Below are 24,163 nucleotides of genomic sequence, written 5' to 3' on the forward strand. Positions count from 1 at the left end.
ATGACTGAAAAGTAAGTTTGAACAAACAGCTCTGGAGAAAATTTCAGATTTCTTTATAGGAAAGCATTTTACTTAACACAGAAAACTTGAGTATCAGATAGGACACTTTTCTACAAATAACAAAAATTGGATATCATCATTGGAGGCATTTGTAACTTTCTTTTGTTGGGAACCACTGGAAGAAAATGGGTTTCACAAACAAGGAAGCCACATAGCTCTCTTTACACTTCCATAGAGCCTGCTGGTAGGTCACTATGAACGAATTTCTAGGCTATCGAGAGGGAGAGCTGCCAAACAAAATACAGGATGCCCAGTTAAATGTGAATTTCAGGTAAGTGTAAGTATAATTTATGAGACATACTTACACAAAACATCATTGTTGTTTATCTGAAATTTATGTTTGGAGGCCAAGGTAGGACCACTTGAGCCCAGGAGTTCGAGACCAGCCTGGGCAACACAGTGAGACCCTGTTTCTATTTTTTTTTTAATGTGATTTAAATTTCTTTTTATACAAAGAAAAAAATGAAATTCACATCACTGAGAATTCCACATTTTTCTTTGCTGTATTTGCCAACACTATTCCAAGTCACCACCCTAATGTTGCTAGTTTCTACAATCTCTAGTATTTCTATGAGTGACAGATTTTCTGCCATTAGAAAATTTTAACTGTCATCCTACATCCCGGCTGCTTTAAGTGCTAAAAATCAATTTTTGTTAAGTATTAAATATATACTTACTCAATACTACCAAAATGGTTTTCATAGTAACAGCCTTTCCCACCCTACACTTACTAGTATTTATAGTTTCAACTGATGTGTAAAACAGAATAAAGAACATGGTTCAGGTGGATCATATAATTATTTAAAAACTCTTGCCTTTTCCTGCCGATGTTCCTGACAATGCCTAATTGTTCCTTTATGATTTCCCTTTCAAAACAAAAAAACCAGAAACACCTGTTGGGACTAGATGTCTTCAAATTTGCCCTTTTAGTCCAAGTCCTCAGCAAGTTGAAAGAATTCAACATTGAGTTCACACCTTTGCCCAATTATGTGGCACCTGCCATATTGGCTTTCCTGCCAGAGTGTGTTTACCTAAAACAACCGTAACACAACGCGTTATTCTGGAATGCAGAAGCAACGGAATATCTGCACAAAATTCTCCTAAGGGTTACAGACCACCCCTAAGACGGGAGATGTCATTTATGCAAAGAATTCCACGGTGTGACTTATTCCTCTGGATAGGTGGGGGGTGGGTGAAGGGACTGAAAGTTTGAGATTTCTCTCTCAGAAGAAGGTCCAGGGCTTTCTAAATAAGAGAATCGGGGAGATTTGTAAATATTTTGACAAAGTGGCAGCTATTGGATTTTCTGAAATTAGACCTCCTTGCTGCTCAGCCTAAGTCAGGGGCCATGGTATACCTTTGGAATCTGAAAAGAGACTTGTAACCAGTACCTGAAAACAGTTTATAATGGGAATATGTAGACACAGTCGTGAAATCTATATGCTATTTACATAAGAACTTCAGGAAAGGGAACTTCCATGGCTTTCAGAATTTGTTCCTGACCCCTTTTTGACGATAAATGGTGAGATCCACAATCTCCATGAAGGTGCCCTAAAAACCCAGCTCCTCTTTGAAGACTCTGTCTCTTCTGGAAACTCTCTCATCCTGGAGAGTTCAATGAAGGCAAACTAATCTAAGAAATTTTCTTTTGGGGAATATGCCAGAGAGAAATAGGAAAAGGTGAGAGGAAGGCATTTGGTCCACAGACTCCAAATGCCAGGAAAGAGAGCCAGGCCTTTCCATCCCTTCTTCTTGTGCCCCAGTGTTTCCGAAGACAGTATTCCGTAAATATGTTCTGACTTACCTAAATCTGTGGATCATTCACAAGAGGCTCTGCAAGACGTAAGAGAATGGAGAATGAGAAACAGCTTTTCACACCAGCTAGGAGAGGCTGGTTCTTTAAGCAATCGTTGTACAGCTAGCCATCGAATTTGAAGGAAAATAAAGAGTCCTAAATCACACTGCATACAAAACCAGAGTCTTACAACTATACACAACATATATTCCTCAAAAGTCACAAATAGGGTCAGGCATGGGGGCTCACACCTGTAATCTCAGCACTCTAGGAGGCCAAGGTGGATGGAACACCCGAGTTCAGGAGTTTGAAACCAGCCTGGCCAACATAGCAAAACCCCATCTCCGCTAAAAGTACAAAAATTAGCGGGTGTGCTAGTGGGCACCTGTAATTCCAGCTACTCAGGAGGGTGAGGCATGAGAATCACTTGAACCCGGGAGGCGGAGGTTGCAGTGAGCTGAGATCACGCCACTGCACTCCAACCTGGGTGACAGAGTGAGACCCAGTCTCAAAAAAACAGAAAACAAAAACAAAAAACTGCATGACCAAAAAATATTCCCCCATCTATCCACATTAGAACAATGAAAAGGGACTTACATTAGAACAATGTTGTCAATCTGACAATGAAAACGGAAAAACAACAACACGGTGTCGGTCACTGTGTGGGAGTCTGGCCATCACTTAATGGGGAAGGATGACATGGCCACCTGCTTTCTGAAAGGCCACTGGGAAGTTCTGCATCTACTGGCATTAGGTCCTAGGACCCAACAACCCCACTTCATGGTGTGTGTAGAGAATCATGCTCCTAGCTCATTATCTGCAGTATCCAAACCCTGCACATAACCTCAAGGTACATCAAAAAGGGACTGGTTAATAAAGGGAATGCTATGTCGCCATTAAAAAGAGTGATTGTATCTACATGTACTGACCTAAAATGATTTTCATAAAAAGTATCTATATATACTGACCTAAAAGTATCTGTATCTACTGACATAAAAGATTTTCCTGAATAAAACAAACTGACACTTTGGGAGGCCAAGGTGGGTGGATCGTGCTTAAGCCCAGGGGTTCAAGACCAGCCTAGGCAAAAGGTCGAAATCCCGTCTCTACGAAGAATACAAAAAATTAGCTGGGTGTGGTGGTGTGCACCTGTGGTCCCAGCAACTTGGGAGGCTGAGGTGGGAGAATCGCTTGAGCCTGGGAGGCAGACGTTGCACCCAGCCGAGATCACGCCACTGCACTCCCATGTGAGCGACAGAGTGAGACCCTGTCTCAAAACACAAAACAAAACAAAATTGAAACCACAGCATGTGTCTATAAAGATTGTTAAAAACAGTATGTGTGTGTGTACAGATACATATGCACCTACATTTTCATCTACAGAAGCACAGAAAAGAGCACAAAATATCAACTACATGTAACAGTGGGTTTGCCTCTGGACAGTGAAGTCAGAAAGTAGATGAAAGACAATAAAAAATCATTGGAAAATACTTAAAGATGTAAAAAAGGTCTCAGGTATTACACAACGTCATTCCAATTTTGTAAAATTGGACGTTACATGCAAAAAAAAAAAAAAAATCCATCACATGGTAGGATTAACCAGATATTTACTTTCTTTTTTATTCCTGGATTTTTCCAATTTTTTTTTTACAGTGAACATGCACTACTCATATTACTTTAACTGTAAAAAAAATAGGGAATCCACATTTTATTACTAGCTTACACTTGAGGTAAACATGGAATGCTAACCTTGTAAGAAATAATTAAGAATACAATACTATTCTAAAAGGGTCTGGTCAGTTCTTTACTATTCACAAAAAGGACTCAGAAAAGAGAGAGAGGAAAAAAAACACTAAAAGCATTTAGAAAAAAGAATAAAAGTGCTATGGTTAATGGTTGCAAAACTGGTTTTTCAACAGGTGGTTTTTAAGTACTAAACTTTTTTTTTTCAACAGGCACATCTAATAAGACTTTAGTTCCATTATGTGGTGTCTAAAGAGTGGAGTGAAAAGATATCACTGACCTGATCTTCTTGACATGACAGTGTGCAAAATGCTCTAACCAGAGTGACCCACACAAAGCTTGTACCTAAAGCCATCGGCTGAGAGTGTGAAATACAACCTATTGGAGGAATGTGGATGAAGACAGGTGGGAAGCTTCTGGAAGGAAGAAAAAACAAGGGACCTCCCAGCAAGGTACCCAGCTTTCATGCCGCACACCACTGGTGAACCATGAGCCATACGTTCCCACAGCAGTGATAGATGAACTTGGTCCTAGCACAAGCCCTGCCCCCCAAAATATTTGGTCTTTCCATCTCCTGGAGTCCTCTTGAAGTTAACTGGTGGCCATAAGAGCTGTCAGAGTCAGCCCAGGCTCTCAGTGAGGACCCATCAGGCCCATGTGCAGCCTCCCAGCCCAGCTGCAGAGACCCATGTCCCACCAGCACCGACCATCAAGGCATGGAAATGAACCTCAGGCCTCCAGCTGCTCCAGGAGAAGGAGGGCACGTAGGTGAAATCTGCTAAAATTCACCAAAACATCTGGCCTTGCACACCTTCTAAATCACCTGCAGGAAAACATTCCCTTCCTTTCATTTTTTGGTTGAAGGCACCAAGGCAGGGAGAGAAGGTGGCAGAAGTATGTACTTAAAAAAAAAAAAAAAACAGTCAAATAATGAGAAAACAAGGTTTGAGGAAACTGGCTCCAGAATCCCGATGCAAACCGTATGACACTTTCACCGGAGCTTCAAACACACAGCCAAGCTGGGAAGGCAGGACGGGAGGGAGGAAGGGGACGGTCCCCAAAGGATGTACGTTTTTTGCTCTCAGTGCAAGACAAAAGCCTCCAGGCACCACCTAACGTATGTAAAATGTGCAGCTATCTTCCTAAGACCCCCACTTCCCCCCAGCACACCCACAGAGGAGCACCAAGAATGCAGATTTCAAACCAGATCATTGTCTGACTTCGCCTACATTTTCTGATATGCCCATCTACCATACGATGACTTTATGGCCCTGCTGGGAGTGTGAGTCCCAATGAGTTTCTTATGCATCAGGGAAAGAACTGAGAAGATGGGTTCTAAAGCAATGCAAAGTCTGATGGAAGTTTTCTTACATTCTTCCGTACTGCACAATCCTCCTAGAATGGCATGAGCAGACATCCTCTATGTGGAGAATCTGGCCATGTGCATGAATCAATACCACACTCTGCCTCCTACCTCAGGCCAAGCAGAGTTGGCTTGGACACTGGCTTCTCCTCTCCTGTGAGCCCCGTTGGCGCACGGCAGCTCACATGTGGCCCAGACCCAACACCGTGGTAGACAACCCTGTTTGTACAGTATTTAAGATTGACAGGTAACCTTCAGTCTTGGTCCAACCAAAGGAACCCCAGCTGGAAATTGTTTTGAGTAACAGATTCTGATGGGGTCTTAATCTATCTGCTAAAGTTGACAGATTTCCATTCCAATGACTCTCAGGTGAAGAAAAACATAAAAGTGAAAAACAGATTCTGGGAGCTGGCGGGAGTGTGCACTGATTTCCAACTGCCCTTTCTGTGCCCCGCCCCCTCTGGGCAGAAAGCAGCACACATTTCAGAGAGCTCACCATGGACGTCACTTGGCTGGGAATGCAAGATAAACGCGGAAGGGCTCTTGCCAGCTCTGAACCCACACGCCTCGGACGCAGGCTCTACACTAGCCGTGGGAGAGGGCAGAGGGCAAGCATGTATCAGGGACAGCCGCTCTCCTAGTTTTGAGGATCAAGGGCACCCACATCTCTACAGGTGGAGAAGATTGAGAGTGGGGCCAGGGTGTAGTCCTCTGAGAAAGGAGTGATACATTTACATGTGAAAGCAGAAGGATGAGGAATTAAGGACCCCGGAGCTCAGTCCCAGTTGAGAGAGAAGTGCCTTTTGCATTTTTCCATTCTGGCTCAGATGGGACACTAAGGACAGAAAGAGCCCAGTTCCCAAGCCTCAGTGGAGCCTCTGGGCTTCTTGCTATGTCAGCCAATCACAGGGGTCCCAAGATGGTAAGTGTTAGGACGTGGACATGTGAGCATTAGGGGCTGGGCCAGAGCCAGCCACTGTTTCAGCCCAAAAGATCCCAAGGATTTCAATCAGGAGCACTCCGCAGAAGTAACGTGGGGCCCAGAGACAAGGTAAGGGGGCTTCCCTTGGATGCCTCGGGCCCTGCAGCCTTCCCCTACTCCACTCTACTTCCAGGAGGTGCAGAAGAAAAACAGGTTGAACCTAATCCCGATTTATAAATTAGTATCACACAAAAATCAAAACTACACCATTCCAGGCAACAAAGACCACACCATCAGGTTTTGTAGATTAGCAAAACCCTCTCTCATTTCTGGATTAAAAATTATCTCACGCTTTCAGAAAGTTCACTCTTATAGCAACCTACGCGCTAGCATGCGTGACAGCCAGGGCAGTGACTCCGGCCCAGGGTGAGGTCAGACGACAAACCGAAAGCCATGCCACTGCTTGAATCTCCTGAGAATGCAGCTCTGTCTCCTCCAACATGAAAAAGAAACAGGAGGAAAATAAAAGCCTTGGATGAAAGAGAGGGCTGGGAGGGCCACCGGGAAGCCACATACATCACCGCCACTTCACTAGGTGCCGCGGAGAGGAGCTTTGGAGAGCCGCCCTGGCTGATCATGAATAATCTGCCAGGGAACCGGGACAGGGTGGGGTGGGGAAGGGGTGAGTAAGGAGGGTTGTGTGTGAGAAGCCCGGTCAGCTCCCCGGGTCAGCTGCATCTGGAGCGGTTTCTCTAGCAGACAGTAAAGAACTCGATTACATCCAGTTAACTGTGCTCTAAACTGATTATGCATGTGCCGGGCTAATGGATTACATTAGCAAGAGGAAAAATAACATGCAATCAATCTCCATTTACTACAGGCCACACCAGGGCCTAGAGAAAAAGTGACTCTCAAACCACCTCCAATCCCCACCCCAAATCCGCGGAATGATGAAACCTTGAGAGGGAGCCCCCCTTAGTGGCAAGAGAAGTTTGATCTTAGTCATACTGAGGGACCAAAGGGCTGAGGGCGAGCACTGGAATGATAATCCCAGCGGTGTCACCCAGCAGTGAGCGGGAGAGCTCCCCGCCCCTGTGGCAGAGCCCCGGCAGGCACATGGCCATTCATTACCCAAGGACTAATGAAACTAGACTAATGACCTTTGGCTCCTGATGGAGGCAATTCTGCCCTGAACCTCAGGGGCTGGTCACCCCGGGGATGTGCCGGCCAGATGCACCATTTCAGGATCTCTCCTTCAGGTGCTGGGTCCACGTTCTACCCTACATCCCAACACTCAGGACCCTTCTACCCACGCCATCCTTTTGAGCAACAGTTTCCTGTACCTTAAAAAAAGAAATAAGAAAAAAGTCTCAGGATGACAAGCCAGCAGTGCAGAAACACGCAAATAAACCGCATCTCTTCCATCCACACCTCACCCTGACTCTCTGGGTGTGATCTGTGGACACGGTTTGGGGACCAAAACAGGATGTTCTCAGCAAATCCTCCAAGTTCCAGGCCTGTAAGAAGCAAAGTCAAGTGCCTGATAGACTCTTATTCAAGACTCCAGCCGCACGGAGGATGCAGCGTGAGAGTTAATCGCCACCGTGTGCATTTTAGAATCTAAAGGGCAATTTTTTCCTTGGATGCAAGAGGCCAGCTTCGTGCCACCTCTAAACGACCTTCATCAAAGTCGCATGCAACCTTCAATGGCCACGCCGAGTCCTTTGTACAAATTTTACTCAGTTGGGTCCTTTGGAAATTCTTTTTTCCATTGGTTTTTCCATCAGGTTTTCTTGACCACGTCTGCACCATCCTGTGGCCAGTTCAGACCTCCAATTTAAACTGACTGCAAAGGGCTTTTTTCTTTTAATGGTGGCACAAAACTAAGCCAGTCCAGCAAGGTTCTTGCTCATTTGAGATAAGGGGATTGGCTGCGTGGTGTCCAGACCTTCCTCACTGCACCATAGCTGAGTCCACAGTCAGTTCCAGAACATTCTAACCCCTCTACCTCATTCCTGCTTTCTCCTCCTTTCCCTAAAGTGCTTTCTTAAGCACTATGTTACGCAGGCCTCCGCACACCCTGAGAAGGAACAACTATAAAATGAAGTACAATTATCAATCCCGGCAGAGGCCGACATGGGGAAAGGACTAGAAGTCTTCCTTATGTGGAATCTCCGTTTAAAATCACGCTGAGTAGAGCAGGGACTCAACTAGCTCAGGGCCAGCAGAAACCAAACACTCGTGGGCCCAAAGACGTGAGAAACAGTGTGAAAGGCAGGAGGAGAGGCTGATAATGGGAGTGAGAAAAATGAAGAGAGCGAGGGAGTGGAAGGTGTGTGGGATCAGGCCGGGGAGATTTATGGCGATTTGTACCTGATTGTTCATACTAAAGCCATTATGGGATGATTAGAGAAAAAGGTGAGGCTTTAAGTCCAGTGAAAATCAATAGAGACGTCTGGAGCAATTCTGCTAGGCAAGTGAAAGGACTATTTACAGTATCCGGAGCACCTCCTCCTCGGTTACCGTCTATGGAGTAGAGGGAAGGGCTGGGGGAAAAGTGGAGGGTGCAGGGAGAGAAAGAATAAATGGACAGGAAAGAGGGAAGAGGAGAAGAGACAGAGGAAGAGGGGGAGGATGGGAGAAGCCTGGGAAGAAGAAGAAAAAGTATAAGGAAGTGAAAGAGGACACAGAACCCAGGAAGCAATGGGGGGGGGGGAAGAAAAAAAAACAAAGGAGGCCCCTTATGGACCCCATTTTCCCCCATAGCATTTAGCACCTTCTGGCCTGCTACAAAATTTATTCATCGTTTCTCCCCCATCTCCTGCTAAACGAATGGAAGCTCTATGAGGGCAGGGATTTTTTTCTTTTTGTCAGTTTCATGTACTGATGTGAACAAATGCCCAGAACAGTACCTGTCATTGAGAAGGTACCCAGTGCACATATGTTGGGATGATGGATGGATGAAAGAAGGAAGGGAGGAACAAAACACCCCAGGAGCATCCGGGAAAGGAGAAATAGAAAAAATAAAAAGGGAATAAAGAGATGGAAAAGGAGAACAGAAAGCCTAAAGGAGAGAGGGAAACCACAGGAGCAGAGGATGCAAAAGAGCTCATGTAAGAAAGAAAAGAACCAACCCTAGAGGCGCTGTCAACAAAACCTGCCCCAAAATTGGGCACCCAGAAAGAGAATCTTCAGCTACTCAAGCTACTCACTGAACCTGTCACGTTTCCAGCTGGTGACAAAGTGGACACCACCGACTCTCCTCTCAACTCCAGGTTCCCAACCAACAGCCAACCAGGCCATGCCAGAGACGTCCGACTCCTCCCCAGTGCTCCCTAACTCCCCGGTGCGCAACCTCCTCCTTTCAGAAAGAGCGCCTGAGCCATAAGGAGCTGGGTCTTACCTTGTACAACTTCAGGCTGGCCTCGTGCCTGGAGTTGACCGTGTGCAGCCGCAGCTTCTCCAGGCTGTTGGTGTAGTAGTCACAGGCGTTGCACTTGAGGTGCACAGGGTTGCCGATGGCCACACACTTGAGTCTCCACTCATTGGCCTTGCCACCCTCCTTGATGTGGGCCACCAGCTGGTACTTCTGCACATGCTTGTCTGTCTTGCAGTGCAGCTGGAAGTTGGCCTTGAGCTGGGTGTTGTAGCGGCAGAGCTTGCACTGGTACGAGTCCCCCATCACCGCCTTCCACTCGTCCTCCGACAGGCTGCGCTCCACGTTCATGTGCAGGCCCAGCATGTCCAGGTTGTCTGTCGTGAACTTGTTGCAGACGGCGCACTGGAAGAGCTTCAGTGACGGGTCGTTGGTCTGGATGAAGCTCTCGCCCAAGTTCATCAGCTCCTCTGACACCAGCTGCCCGCCCCCGAGCCGCATGTCTAGGGGAATCTCACCGCCCACTGCGGGGAAGGAGAGAAGGAAAGAGTCAGACACCAGGTTCATGGTCATGGCCACAGCTGAGGCACCCCCCAGCCCTCGGCCACCCTCAACTGGGGTCCAAAAGGAAAAGAGGACATTTCAAGTGTTGCAAAGGGCTACTGGCTGGAAAACAAGCAAACCAACAAACATAGTCAACCTGATGTGTTTCAATCTTTCCTGTGGACATTCTGAGATTTCTGGCAGGTTTTGTATTTTCTTTCTTTAGGAAAAGAACACCTAGAAAAGTTAGGAGCCATAGCCTCTTTAATATTTCCTTTTCTTTTTTTTTTTTTTCCCCAAGATGGAGTCTTGCTCTGTTACCCAGGCTAGAGTGCAGTGGCACAATCTCGGCTCACGGCAACCTCTGACTCCCAGGTTCAAGCGATTCTCCTGCCTCAGCCTCCCAAGTAGCTGGGATTACAGGCACCCACCACCACGGCCAGCTAATTTTTGTCTTTTTTAGTAGAGACAGAGTTTCACCATGTTGGCCAGGCTGGTCTTGAACTCCTGACCTCAGTTGATCCACCTGCCTCGGCCTCCCAAGGTGCTGGAATGACAGGTGTGAGCCACCGCGCCCAGCCACCTCTTTAATATTTCAATTCATCCCTCCTCTAAGATCCAAGAAAAGATAGAAATATGTATCATTCACCGGATATAACAGAATCTCAAACTGCAGACCTTCCAAAATTGGAAATGAGTTACAGCTGCAATCTTAACGTACCAAGCCTTCATGGGGAACCAGAATTGGGCCCAGAATGTATCTGAGGTGGCAATGACCAACATGACATTCCGCCACCTTGAGAACAATCTATGGCTGCGTCATCTGGTGCAGCAGTCACTGGCTACATGTGACTAATAAATACCTGAAATATGGGTAGTGCAACTACGGAACTGAATTTTCAATGTTACTTAAATTTAGGAAGCTACACTCACCAGTGGCTCCTGGGTTGGACAGTGCATCTCTAAAGCAAAGATCTGGGGAGTGGGGCTGGACGTGGTGTCTCACACCCCTAATCCAAGCACTTTAGGAGGCCAAGGCAGGCAGATCACTTGAGCCTAGGAGTTCGAGACCCGTCTGGGCAACATGGTGTAAAAAATATACAACAGAAACTAGCCAGGCATGGTGGCGCGTGCCTGTAGTTCCAGTACTCAGGGACTGAGATGGGAGGATGGCTTGAGCCTGGGTGGCAGAGGCTGCAGTGGGCTGAGACCATGCCACTCAGCTCCAGCCCTGGTGACAGAGCAGGACCCTGTCTCAAAAACAACAAAACAAAACAAAAAAAACTTGGAGAGTGATCCCTGTACTTCTCACTGCTGCCCTCTGGTCAATATCCCTCCCGTCAGTCAATGCTGCCAACCCTCCCATGTCTTCCCAGTAGGGTCACCTGTTCTCTTTCCTGAGCCTCTGCCCTGGGTGACATGGGGGGCTACCCTAGGACCTATCACCTTCCCTTTGTCACTCAGTTACCTACCTACAGAGATGCACCATAGCTGGGATCCCCATCAGGGCGCCACCTCCCTAGGACAGGGGTCCAGACTTATCCTCGCTGGCCCTCTATAGAGTGCTCAGACGCCCAAATGTTTGCTGTGCCAGACAAGAGTGAAAAAAGAGTGGGACTGTTTCATTCAGGAAGTGGACCGAGACAGGCAGTGAGACACGAGGCTCAGCTCCATGTCTCCACAAAAGAGCCGGGGAAGATCTCTTCCTCCCTCTCCCATGCTGGTCTTTTTCAGTCCATCACTGCCCTGCATAAGCCGGGTACAAGCTCACATTTGCTATGGTAAATTAATACTGCAAGGGCTTATTTCTACCAGGAGAATGGCTTAAAAAGAGCAGCCTTCCCTCCAGCTCCTAGAAGTGTATGGTCAAGCAGAAGGCTGGGTACTGGCGTCTAGTTTCTCTTTCCTAAACACACGTACACTTGAGCTATTAGGTCTGCCCCACTCCCCAACTGATATTTAAACTTGACCTTTTATGTGTGGTTGGGCTGAGGTTATTTTATTTTTTATAACTGATTAGAATCCAAGTCAGTGGCTCATCAGAGAAAATTTTTTTTCTTTTTTACGATTTTCTTATTGACATTACACAAGTCACCTCGAGTGACAAGATCAGTACAGGCTCTGCTAAACAGACCAGCAGCTGTGTTTGAAGCTCACGGACAGTCTAGCAAGCCACAGAAATCTTTTGCACATGCATTCCAGAAGGCTTAGGAAGCTTTCGGCTTGTTGTCTGTCTTCCCATCTCCCCTGGTGAGAGGAACCATAACTATGACATTCTTTTCAGGACAAGAAAGAAAAACAGAAAGAAAAAAAAAAAAGCCTAAAAGCTCCATCCCTTAACGGGGACGAAGGCCAGGCAACATCCACGAAACATACCCAGTGTTCAGTCAAAGCAGAAACTGCCCGGAGGGTAAGACAAGGAGCAAACATATATTTGTTTCTGATGCCAACCACCTGAAGCATCAAATCGTCTCCACTTTTTAGATTTAACCCCGGCACATCAATATTGCTCTAAAGAGAAATTCAGCTGTCGCTTGCTGATGCCTGAGTGAAAATGAGAAGTACTTGGAATAAGCAGAGGAACTAAGTCTCAGTTTCCACTTTAAGCTCTTTTTTTTTTCCAAGAGACAAGGTCTCATTCTGTTGCCCAGGCTGGAGTGGTTCACTGCAGTCTGGACCACCAAGGCTCAAGTGAACCACCTGCCTCAGCCTCCCAAGTAGCTGGGACTACAGGTGCACCCCACTACATCTGGCTGATCTTAAAACATGATCTTAAAAATGTTTTGTCGAGATGTTGCCCAGACTGGTCTCAAACTCCCAGGTTCAAGTGATCCTTGGACTCCCACAGTGCTGGGATTATAGGCATGAGCCACCATGCCTGGCCAGCATTCTAGGCTCTTAAAATGAAATGCAAAGGACAGAAGCAGCAGAGTGCTGAAACGAGTGAGGATGACAGGCAAGTGAAAACTCCCTCCGAGAACTATGCCTCAGAGAAACAAGACCAGGGATTAGAATCCTACAAATCCGCTAATTCAGCTGCCACAAAGTGGGGGAATCTCACCCAATTCACCAACAGAAGCAGGGCCCCTATAAATAAGAAACTGGGGCTGGGCATAGTGGCTCACACCTGTAATCCCAGCACTTTGGGAGGCCAAGGTGGGCGGATCACCTGAGGTCAGGAGTTCAAGACCAGCCTGGCCAATGTGGTGAAATCCTGTCTCTACTGAAAATACAAAAATTAGCTAGGCGTGGTGGCGCATGCCTGTAATCCCAGCTACTCGGAAGGCAGAGGCAGAAGAATGGCTTGAACCCGGGAGGCAGGGGCTGCAGTGAGCCGAGATCACGCTATTGCACTCCAGCCTGGGCGAGAAGAGTGAAACTCCATCTCAAAAAAAAGAAATGAAAAAAAGAACTTAGCAGGTCTTTAGTCTTGAGCCACACTGGATGCGTGCTTGGAGCAGGTCCCCATCTCTGGGTATGCACCTAACTCTAACACTGGAACTGACACCTTGACACGTGAGCCCACCCATCAGCACATCCTCAGGAAGGCACATGGATTCAAAGGCACACTCTGGAATCAAAGGAAGACGAAGGGAGCTGTTAAACCTTGTGCAGGTGTCCAGGGGCTGGCTGGCTACTTGGGAAACACACAACCACCCCCACAAGCAACCCCTTTCTTGGTGCCATGCTAAACTTCAGAGTCCAAAGGAAGGTTTGGGAGGATGTTCACAAGGCCTCAAATCTAATGCGCTGTCTACAAAGGGCAGCAGATCCGACTGTACTAGGTGAAGGAGCCCCAACCCTCCCTTTCCTCAAAGGCCTCTGAAAAGAAGCAACCCCAGAATCAGTGTCTGTTTGATGATATTAAAGACGGCTCTGCCAAGGGAAGTATGCAAACAATCACCTTGTAAAGAGGAGTGTATTTCACAAAAACTTTTTTCTCCCTGCAGAACTCAGTCACGTCTAATAACACCTACAGCCATCTTATAAATGGACTATGGAAAAAAAAATCAGTAGAGCCACAGCTAGAACTGAAAGTTATGGCTGTTTTTATTTGTGTAAGTTGGTTTCTCCTACTGAGGTCATACAACTCAAATTCCAAGTCTTCTGGACACTTCCTATGGCCCCCACACCCACTCGAGCTTCTGGCATAAAGGATTTGTGGCTCTTACACCTTCTTAGCAGTTCTCGTGAACCAAGGAAGGCACAGGTTTCCAGGGACTCCCCTCGGCCAACAAGTAGTGACACTGGAAATTCAAGAGCCCTTTGTGACTGAGCTGGATAAATCCTTTGGGAGGAAGAGGTCTAGTCTAAGAAATACGGTGTGGCCCTTCCATGTGTGTCTACAACGCAGGGCTTCATTCTTCTGCTCCTTCTGAATCTGCCGCAATGCCCAGGACAGTGCATGATGCCCCAAAGAGTCACAGACACTTGGTGTGAAAGCAAAATATTTCTCTACTTCTCAATACAAGCCTTAGTTACCTGTTCTTAAGGTAATCAAAAAGCCTCACTTTAGGCTGGGCATGGTGGCTCACGCCTGTAATCCCAGCACTTTGGGAGGCCAAGGTGGGTGGATCACCTGAGGTCAAGAGTTTGAGACCAGCCTGGCCAAGATGGTGAAGCCCCATCTCTACTAAAAATACAAAATTAGCCAGGCATGGTGGTGGTTGCCTGTAATCCCAGCTACTTGGGAGGCTCTGGCAGGAGAATCGCTTGAACGCAGGAGGTGGAGGTTGCAGTGAGCCGAGATGGCGCCATTGCACACCAGCCTGGGTGATAGAGTGAGACTCTGTCTCAAAAAAAAAAAAAAAAAAAAAAAGCTTCGCTTTGACCCAACATGAACCTACTCATGTTCTGTTTTCATTCCACCTCCATTATGTTTGATTTGCTCCAAGATCTACCTCCCAAGATTCTAGGACTCCTTCTAATTCCTACTGGCTTAAAGAAAACCTTACAGTACTCACTCCCATCCCCTGGCGTGCATGGTTCACCCTGGTGACAAATAAGACGACCGGTGCTTGTGCATCCACAATTAGCCAGTTGGTTTCAAATACCTTCAAATCATTTGGTAATAAAGGATCAACGGGCAAATATTTCAAAATGGAAAACAAGATTAAAGTGCTAAGGATTAAAAACTGAATACATAGCAAGAAAAACCAATGGAACGCTTTGAAATATAACTCATCGGCAACAATCAGCACTAAAACGCCACACAAATAAGCACTTGCCAACTGGTGAGGCCTGGCCCTGCAGTCATCTAAGCCATCCCGGAAAAAAAGTCCTCACTGCCACTCTGTTGCCAAGAACAACCTATTCCCATGTCAATAATAGCATATTGCTTAATTCAGGCCATTGTCACTGGTCCCACGAAGTCCATTAGCAGGGTCAGGGGATGGGACGCAGGCAGGATCCTGTTGGAAGCATACGGGGTGGAGGCGCGAGGGGCCCAACTATCAGAAGGTTCTCATGAAACCCATTTGTAGATTGTCTTGGCGGCAGCAGCTACCCTCAAAGTGGCTGTGGTTCGTTCTATGTAAAAACTCAAAGTTTTCAGCACCCAAATCCTAAACTCCTGGTCCTATTCTAGATATGGTAAGCCAATTGGTAAGACTGGGAGCCTGGACAGAGCCAAATCAGCTTCTCTAAAGCAGAGGTCATTCTTCCTGGCAACGAAGGCTCTGCTAACCAGGATCGAACCGCAATTAAAAGTTAACTTTCCTTGATGGACAATTTTTACAACTTACTCATTTTTCATCTCTCACACCCCTCACAACAGTGCCACTGGGGCAATTTAATCCCCAATTAATTTCCAACTATTCCAATCACCAAGTACTCATCAAAAATAAGCAAGAAAAAAATCACATCTCTTTCATCGAGGTCCTCATAAATATACAGAGAACTTTGAGAAGTCTATCTGGATGGTTCCCAGCTCGGCACAGAATCAGCCTTTGGTTATCTGAATAACGTACACTATGGTTCCGAATTCCTATTACTGAGATGATTGTCTCTATTTAAATCATTGAGATAACTGTCCCTAGTCCTCTTATTGAGATGGTTGCCTCAGCTACAGTTTCCTGTAAGTTTCAGTAAATATTTGCTGAAACCCCAAAGTTTTGGGTGATTATAGTGATTTTTCAAATTGAAAAAAGAGACAGAGAAAGAGAGAATAGGAACAGAAAACTAGAGGAAACACTCACATTTTAATCCTGGCCCCATGTAGCCAGAGTACAAGCATATCTCTTTTGAATGCGTCAATTCTTCCATATGTACACACAGAGTTCAAGGGATTCTTGAGAATAAATACTTGATTGTAAGACACTCCAGTTTACACAAAAACCACGCGAGAAGACCAGAGTCAACTGAATCCACAGGACTATCTCACCCTATTCACCATTCTCCCTGGTTAAATTCCTATCATGAAAACAGACAAACACGTAGTCATCCTCACCTAGAGCAGGTGTCATGGCGGCCATGGGCCCGGCGGGATCCAGCTGGAATCCGCTCATCATGAACTGGGCGTCCGAGGCAGCACTGTCCATCTTCAGGTTGGGCAGGTTCATGTTCTGGGCCAGGTAGTATTGGTAGAGCTCGGCCTCAGCGGGCGAGGGCAGGCTGCCGAGGCCCAGGTGGCGGTTGTGTTGGATCTGGGTCATGTTCTGTTGCAGTAACATCATGTTATGCATGTGCTTCTCACTGGTCATGTGAATGCGGAGGTTCCTGGCCACGTTGGTCTCATAATCACACACCTCGCACCGCCAGGTGGGTTTGGTTTTTGGTTTGGTGGGCGAGGGGGCCCCGCAGGAGCTACTGATATTGGCTGCCGCCGCCGCCGCAGCTGCCGCCGCCGCCGCCACCCCAGCAGTGTGGCTGAAGACCTGCTCCCCCCCTCCGTTCTGCAGGTTCTGCATGTTGTTGAGATGCTTGTCGGACTGCATATGAATACTGAGGTTGCCTTTGGTAGTTGTGGAGTAGTTACACACCTCGCAGCGGAAAGGCTTGTAACCACACGTGTAGCTCTCGCCTCGTGCCAGCCGGGGGTGGGGCTGCCCGCTTTTGCAGTAGACACAGGAGCCCCCCGGCTCCGGGTGCTTCTCCTTCATGTGTGCCTCCAGGGTCTGCTGGTACTTATAGTGCCAGTTGCACTTGGGGCACTTGAGTGTCTTACACGAGTTACGAGAATGCATCATGGTCATGTGGCCGCCCAGCGAGCGGGAGGAGCCCAGGACCGTGTCGCATTTGGGGCACTCCACACCACTCCCCGAGGGGCACTCCCCAACCCCAAGCTCGCAGAGGGAGCCAGCGTGCTGGTGATGGGAAACGAAGCCCCCATCATCGCCCTCTGTGCTTTCATTTGGTTCTGGTGCTGTGGCATTGTCTTTATTGGCACTTTCGTCAGCGAAGTCCAGCCTCCTGCCGCCCTCTGCCACATTGGCCCTGACGCCCTCACTGTTAAAGCTTAAACGATTCCTCCTGTTCGCACCATCAAAGACAACAAAGGAAGAAGCAGAATTAGAACTAGTAGAAGCTGTGCCCCTCGACAGGGTCTGGAGCACGTTAGGCATTAAGGGGGAGTTAGAAATGCTTTGGTTTGAGAGAGCAAGGTCCTTTTTGCTGCTACTACCTGCTGCGGCCCCAGGCTCCTCGTGGGGCCTGTCCTCCAGTTCCTCATCCAACTCGCTTGGAAAGAGTCCTTTGCAACCCTCGTCTTCCTCCTCCTCTTCTTCCTCCTCCTCCTCTTCCTCCTCCTCCTCCGCCTCTTCCTCCTCCTCTTCCTCCTCCGCCTCCTCTTCGGCCGGCTCTACCTTCTCAGAGAAGCAATCCCCGTCACCCACTTCCTGCTTCTCTCCTTCTGCCGCCCCAGAGTCCTTGCCCTCTGAGGATTTGGTAGGACTGGAAGCCAGAGGCCCCAGGGGGACTGAGGTAATGGGGGTCTTCAGGACCGAGCTGGTGAGCCCGCCAAGGTTCAACAGGGTGCTGGGGGTCAAGAGACCAGCCTGGGGTTGCTCGGGGCCAGCGGCAGAGCCGGCTGGGAGAGCTTCCTCCCCTTCCATTCGAATGCCACTAAATTTACCATAAAAACTGTGTCCAGGGCCTATGAGGTTAGCTGTGGAAACTAAAGGGTGTTGAAAGTTTTTGTTTTTTGGTTCCAGAAAACTTACAAGGGGTTCCTTGTCTTTGCCGATCCCTTGGATGATAGCGGAGATGTTCTTATTGCTAAGAATTTTCCGCTCGTCTTCGCTCAGGGTCATTCGATGGTCATGCACCGCGTGGGTCACAAACGAACGGACGTACCCGAAGGAGAGTTTGCACAAGAAACACATCAGGATGGGCTTCCTCTTGCCGTAGAGCACAAAGCCATCGAATTTGGACAGGTCCACATTGTTGGGAACATCTTTGGATACGCAGGAGCTTTTGGCAGAACCGTCGCTGTTCAGGTAATCCTTGTTGCTTTTGTGTCGCACGTCGAACACGCGGAAGCTGTGCAGGACGGGGCTGAGCCCCGCCAGGGCTGAGGTATTCGGGAAAGCCTGGTCTGGGCCCTCAAACCATTTCCCGAAGGATGAGGCTATGTGGAAAGTGTTGATGATCTGCGGGTACACGGGTGCAGCACACGAAGGGTCCCCTTGCTTGCCCCCCGCGCCAGGGAGAGAGTTCAGGAAAAGCGAGGGGAGAGGCCCACTGCCACTGCCACTCCCACAGGCGCCCCCGCCCTGGGTCAGCTGGCTCAGGCTCTCCACAATGTACGCGGAGCCGTCCGGCTGGTAGACGATCTCCCCGGCCAGGTTCTCCACGTCACTCTCCTCGTCCCCCTCCTCACCGGTGTCGCTGGCGCTCTCCTCTCTCAGGGGTGGTGGGGGGCGCGCGCTGGGGCAGTGGTGCTCCATGTAGGTCTGGAGGCTGGCGAAGGAGGCCGAACATTCGTTGCAGGTGACCTCCTTGCTGGCGGGCTCGGCGGGGGGCCCGGCCGACGCGGTGCTCTCCGCGAGGCGCTCATTGAAGGGGGCCCTCAGGCTGTCCAAGGGCCCGTGGCTCTCGCCTGTGGACTGTTCCATGCTACTGGGTTTGTCAGGGAGGTGGGTGCTGTTGAGTTCAGTCCATTGCTGGTGCTGAGGGATACCGCACCCATTGTCCTTCCCCGAGACGACGGGCGAGTCACAGCCTTCCATGGTAAGGCCTGCGTGGAGCTTTCATTGCACCCAGTACGGAGGATCGGACCTGAAGGGCGGAGGCAAGGGGGGAGGAGGGAGAGAGGGGAAAGAGAGAGAGAAAGGAAAGAGGTTAGGAGGGCCGAGGCTGAGGTCCCACCGCACGGAGCGCTCTAAGAGGCTTCTGTCCACAACACCCACAACACAGAGAGACAGGGCGGAGGGCGGGCCTGGGGACACTGCCCCACACGGTCCAGCACACAGGGGTGGCGTGGCCGGGTCAACAGCCTGAGCGAGGGATATGGGGGAAAGAAGGCCAGGAGCAGCCCTCTTCGGCTTCGAATTGTCACCGCTCTGCCCCCGAAGACTAGCGGGAATTTCCATTCTTTGCCAGCACAGCTTCGACGGGCCACAGTGGAGAACGGACGTGTCATCTCTCCAGCCCCCTACGAGGTCACAGCCACAGCCCTACCACTTATGGACAGCTCACACGAAGTCAGCCCCGGCTCCCTGCACTGTCTGTGGGTCAGGGGAACACAGGGGAGGGCTGAGAAGAGGGAGGTTCAATGTCCCTGGAAAAAGGATGGTAAAGTGGGATATGCTCATGGATTTAGAAAAGTTGCTGCCGGCACTTTTACTGACCATGGTTCTAGTTTGAGAAGTTCAAAGAAGGCGGGTGAGGACCCTGAGGTTCACAGGGCAGGCGTGCAGGACTAGACGTACTCCCCAAAGTCCTCTCCAGATCTGGGAGGCATCAATCCCATTTTACAAGCAGTAAAACACAGGGGCTTGAATCTAAAAACTGGCTCAGTGCTAATCTGACCACCATGAAACAGAAGAGAAGATGGGTCCCCAGATTCCTGTCTCCTCCACCCATACCAGTCAAGCTCCCTGGCTGTGACTCAGCTGACTTCAGACTAAAACTACACAGGTGCAAAACGTGACCTTGGTATTTCCAGCAGGAATGGACCAGACTCTGGATCTGCCAACTCCCCCTCCAGCAGCTTCTATCTGGCCCTGGCTGGAGGGAGTGCGTTCCCCACGTGCCTGGTGGTTTTTGCTATCAAGGATCTGAGCAGCAAGCCGAGACGGCAGCTGGGCTCGGCGAGCCCCAGCTCCACACCTGCCTCTTAGTTATTAGTCGCTACCCAACCAGCTGTCGTTCAGCCCTGGGGCTTTTCCATTTCCGACTCCAAAGTGCCACTGAGCTGAATGTGCCCTCTGAGACCTCATGTCCCTGGGGAGGGAGGCATCGGATCATGGCCACTCTGCTCCTGCGGTAATATCATCGCAGGGGCGATTATTCCGTCTGGCCCTGCTCCTACAGGCAGCTCAGCACCTCGCAGAGCCCTGATCCTTCGCCTGTAGGTCCCCAGCCACCATTCCCCTGCTGCTCCTCCCGGAGAACATGTGGCTGCTTCTCCACCCACCATCTCATTCATACTTGGCCCGTGAAGGTTTCGGCCAGGTTTGATCTCACTTCCCTTCCCAACGGCCCCTATCTTCTCAATCTTTTTTTCATTTCTTGATTATTGACTGCACAATGAGCCAACAGCTCCTCCTCGGGAAAAATTGGGGAAGGCAGGTTTACCAGAAGTCTCAGGGAGAAATAACTTTTTGGAAGACTAAAGCTATGCTGTGTCTAATACACACATGCAAACACACACCCCTATCTCTTCGTTTATAACTTCAGATTTTGCAACCACCAAGTTCCATGAGCCTTAGAAAGGACATACTGATTTAAAACAGAGACAACTACAGTAAACCAAACCAAACCACACAGCAAACGCAATGGGACTTCCTCGCAAGGCTGAGTCGGGATACAGGTGAGACTGCAGGGCGGCTCTTCTTAGGGATGCTTCTGATTGGCTGGATGACATCTGATTGACAGCTTAGGCCAAAAAGGTTGGTAGGCCTGAAGGGGCGGGAGGGTTAACAGCCCGATTGTAAAATCAATGTCATAAATGCTTGGTAAGTTACAGGAACATGCGGGAAGCGGGGGGGCACGACTGATAAAGGAGAACAGCTTTGATGCTGCACCAGGGACTTGTTTATCGACAGCAAAGCCAATCTCCTCTCCAGCCTGGGCTGGGCCAGAGAAACCTGCAAGCGTTTACCAATTAATTGGTGGGCTTCTCTTGCTCTGTTCTCCTCTTATTCCTCTTCCACAAACTATCCAGCCAAGTGGCTGGGACTTTTAAAAACTCCCTTACTTTGCTTTCCACTCCAAAGCAGAAGGTATCAGGAAAGAATGACACTGTACCCACCTACGATGGTGGCTGGTGACCCTGTGGTGGTGACACTAGAGCCCACCCATTCACGGGGAGCAACAGCCATGAGGACACGGGTCGGAGAGGAGGAACCCACTGCAGGACCCAAGCTACCTCCTCTGGGCCTCCTTCCCATGCGCACCAGCTGCGACAAGCAGGCCCGTTTGCAGCCTTGCCAAACAAAGCGTGGTTTGTGGACTTGAAGCATTATCCCCTCCCGGGAGCTTAAGAGACATGCACTCTCTCCTCCTGCCCCATCAGAATCTGCATTTTCACACCATCCTCAGGGACCATGTATTAAACTTAAGACACTCTCTGCTTCACTCCACCTTCACCAATATAGGTACCAAGCACAGCTCTTCTGTCCTTGGTACCTGTACTGCTAGGTAACCAGGGAAAGTCAGTCTTAGACTCCCTGTGGTCCCTGGGAGGTGCAGGGATGGAGACGGAGAAGAGGGGGACGCGCGCACAGAGGTAAAGAAGTCTCTCCAACCCGCCACGTCCTGCGGCTCAAGGGTCTCGGGGCATCTACCACTCCCCCCCAACAGCCAGCTGTCTCTCTCTCTCGCTCTGTTTATCAGCCAGTCAATAAGAAAAAGGTAGTTCTTACTTAAGGAGGCAGAAGTCAACTCGGCAGGTCGATCAGCACTCTGTCTGTAAACATGGTTTCCCGTAAAATCAATGATCTTCAGTTACAGAGGGCAGCCTGGGAACCCAGTGGGTCCCCGCACTTTTCCAAGCAGCCCCGCCAGCCCCGACACGCACACCTCTCTTCAGGCTCCCCCCAGGTTCTGTGCCCCTTCCCAGTACTTCCCTAGTGCCAGGGCCAGCTCATACAGGTTCACACCCCTCCTCCCTTCCTGCAGCCCGCTTCTCTGCTGGTGGCACCCGGAACTCCCTCTAAAAAATGTCCAGGTATTCTACTCACAACCCCCAATGTTGCACTCAACATATGGACTTCAAGAATTCAGTTAGATTTTAATAGAGCACATCTCTCCAGTGAGAAAGTTAAAGGGAAGATAAAGGAATGACCTAGCTTGCTCACTGTCTGCTTAGCACTTAAATCTGCCATCTGAAAGGTAATCTTGTACAGAAGAATTCCAGCACCTTCATCAAGTATCCCCCAACTCCTGCTCATCTTCCAAGCTCCCTTGGAACCACCTGCAAAGCCCACTGCATCTTTGCAAATGTCAATCTTTACTTTTCAAAGATTGTTTAAAAGGATAAAACTGTACCCTGTTACCCTGTAACTCCCTATTAATCAAAACGTTCTTCTCCCTCTTTAAAAAAGGAGGCAGAACTGGGTAAAATGCAACAGTTTCAGGGAAGCTGGGGTGGGAGGGGTGCAGTTATGATGAAGGGGAGGGGGCTCCTGCTGTTGCTCCAGCTCCCGGAGAATTAAACATGAACAGTCGCACCGTGTAATTTTAAATTGTTAATTAGCACAGGGTTAATTAGGCAGTCCTTTCACAAGAGGCTGTCTGGTAGGAAACCAAGAAGGGAAACAAAGGGGAAGCGAGGAAAAACAAAGACAGAATAGAGGCAGTGAGAAACTGCTGCCTCCAAGAATATCCCATGCGGGATCACTCAAGAGACATCAGCCAGCAGGCAAGGATGCCTGATTCCCTGGGTGATCCCCTGCTCTGCCGGAGGGAGAAACAGTGAATACCGCCTTCCTACAGGCGACCAGGCAGCATACATCGAAGGCCTCAAAAGTGCACATCCCTTTCCCTTGACTTGAGAATTCCCCGTTCTCGGAATTCATCCTAAGGAAAGAACCCAAACAATGCATGGAGATTTAAGTTTATTCATGAAAAACATTTATAACAGGAAAAAAGAGGAAAAATTTGGGCAAAAACAAAGACCCTAAATAAATTACAGTGCACAGAGCTCCATATGTTGTTATAAAGATGCTTTCTTTAAAGAAACTATTTATAAGCATGGGAAAATGATCATACAGATGCTGAATGAACAAAGCACATATAGGTATTATGTAGAGGAAAACAGGAGAGACTTATATTACAATTTTTACAACTGTGAATTCTAGGGAATTAGGTTATACGTGACTTCATTTCCTCCTTTGCGCCTTTATTTCCCAAAGCTCTTTAAAATTAAAACCATCACTGAGACAGTAGGATTGCTGAAGCCCAGGAGTTCAAGGCTGCAGTGAGCTACGATCGGGCCACTGCACTCCAGCCTGGGTGACAAAATGAGACTTAGTCTATTTAAAAAAAAAAAAAAAAAAAAAAAAAAAAAAAAAAAGGAAAAAAATTGAAAACCATCATAAAAGAAGTCATCACTTAATGAGTTAGGTGTTATGTTAAGACCCACAGGTACAGCATCACTTTGATCCTCATACCCACACTTGGAGATAGATACTACTTTTATCCCCATTTTAGAAATGGGAAAACTGAGGTGGCCCCGTTATGCAGCCTAACTGACAAACCAGAGAGTATGGGTGTGGAGTCTATGCTTTCAGGCAGTTTTCCTTTGTCACCCAGGCTGGAGTGCAGTGGCGCGATCTCAGCTCACTGCAACCTCTGCCTCCTGGGCTCAAGCGATTCTCCTGCCTCAGCCTCCTGAGTAGCTGGGACTACAGGCGACCACCACCACGTCTGGCTAACTTTTTTTTTGTAGTGTTAGTATAGATGGGGCTTCACCATGTTGGCCAGGCTGGTCTCAAACTCCTGAGCTCAGGCAATCTGCCCGCCTCGGCCTCCCAAAGTGCTGGGATTACAGGTGTCAGCCACCGCACCCGGCCTGTTTTTCTTTAATGTCTAATTTTCAAAAGAGAACACTAGAACATCCCTGCATCTCACATTCACACTCAGTCTTTAAGCACCCAGGGACTGTCCTAAGGTGATGGGATCCCAGGACTGCTCACACAAAAGAATGCTGGCATCTCACCCAAACGCCCTTTTCTTGCTTGAGAGTGATGGGGGTGA

At 48.6% G+C, this 24,163-nt stretch overlaps 1 protein-coding gene across 1 annotated transcript in view; it reads right to left on the minus strand.

The window, feature by feature from the left end:
• ZFHX3 (zinc finger homeobox 3) overlaps positions 1–18,969 on the minus strand; it is a 172,152-nt gene extending 153,183 nt beyond the window's left edge. The window contains exons 1-2 of the mRNA XM_030794551.1: positions 16,251–18,969; positions 9,287–9,783 (exon numbers count right to left, since the gene is read on the minus strand). Of these exons, the coding sequence (XP_030650411.1) occupies positions 9,287–9,783; positions 16,251–18,969 (3,216 nt within the window). The remainder of the gene's footprint in view (positions 1–9,286; positions 9,784–16,250) is intronic.
• Positions 18,970–24,163: the final 5,194 nt, after the last annotated feature.

This window comes from Nomascus leucogenys, chromosome 2 (genome assembly GCF_006542625.1).
Source record: "Nomascus leucogenys isolate Asia chromosome 2, Asia_NLE_v1, whole genome shotgun sequence".
NCBI lineage: Eukaryota > Metazoa > Chordata > Mammalia > Primates > Hylobatidae > Nomascus > Nomascus leucogenys.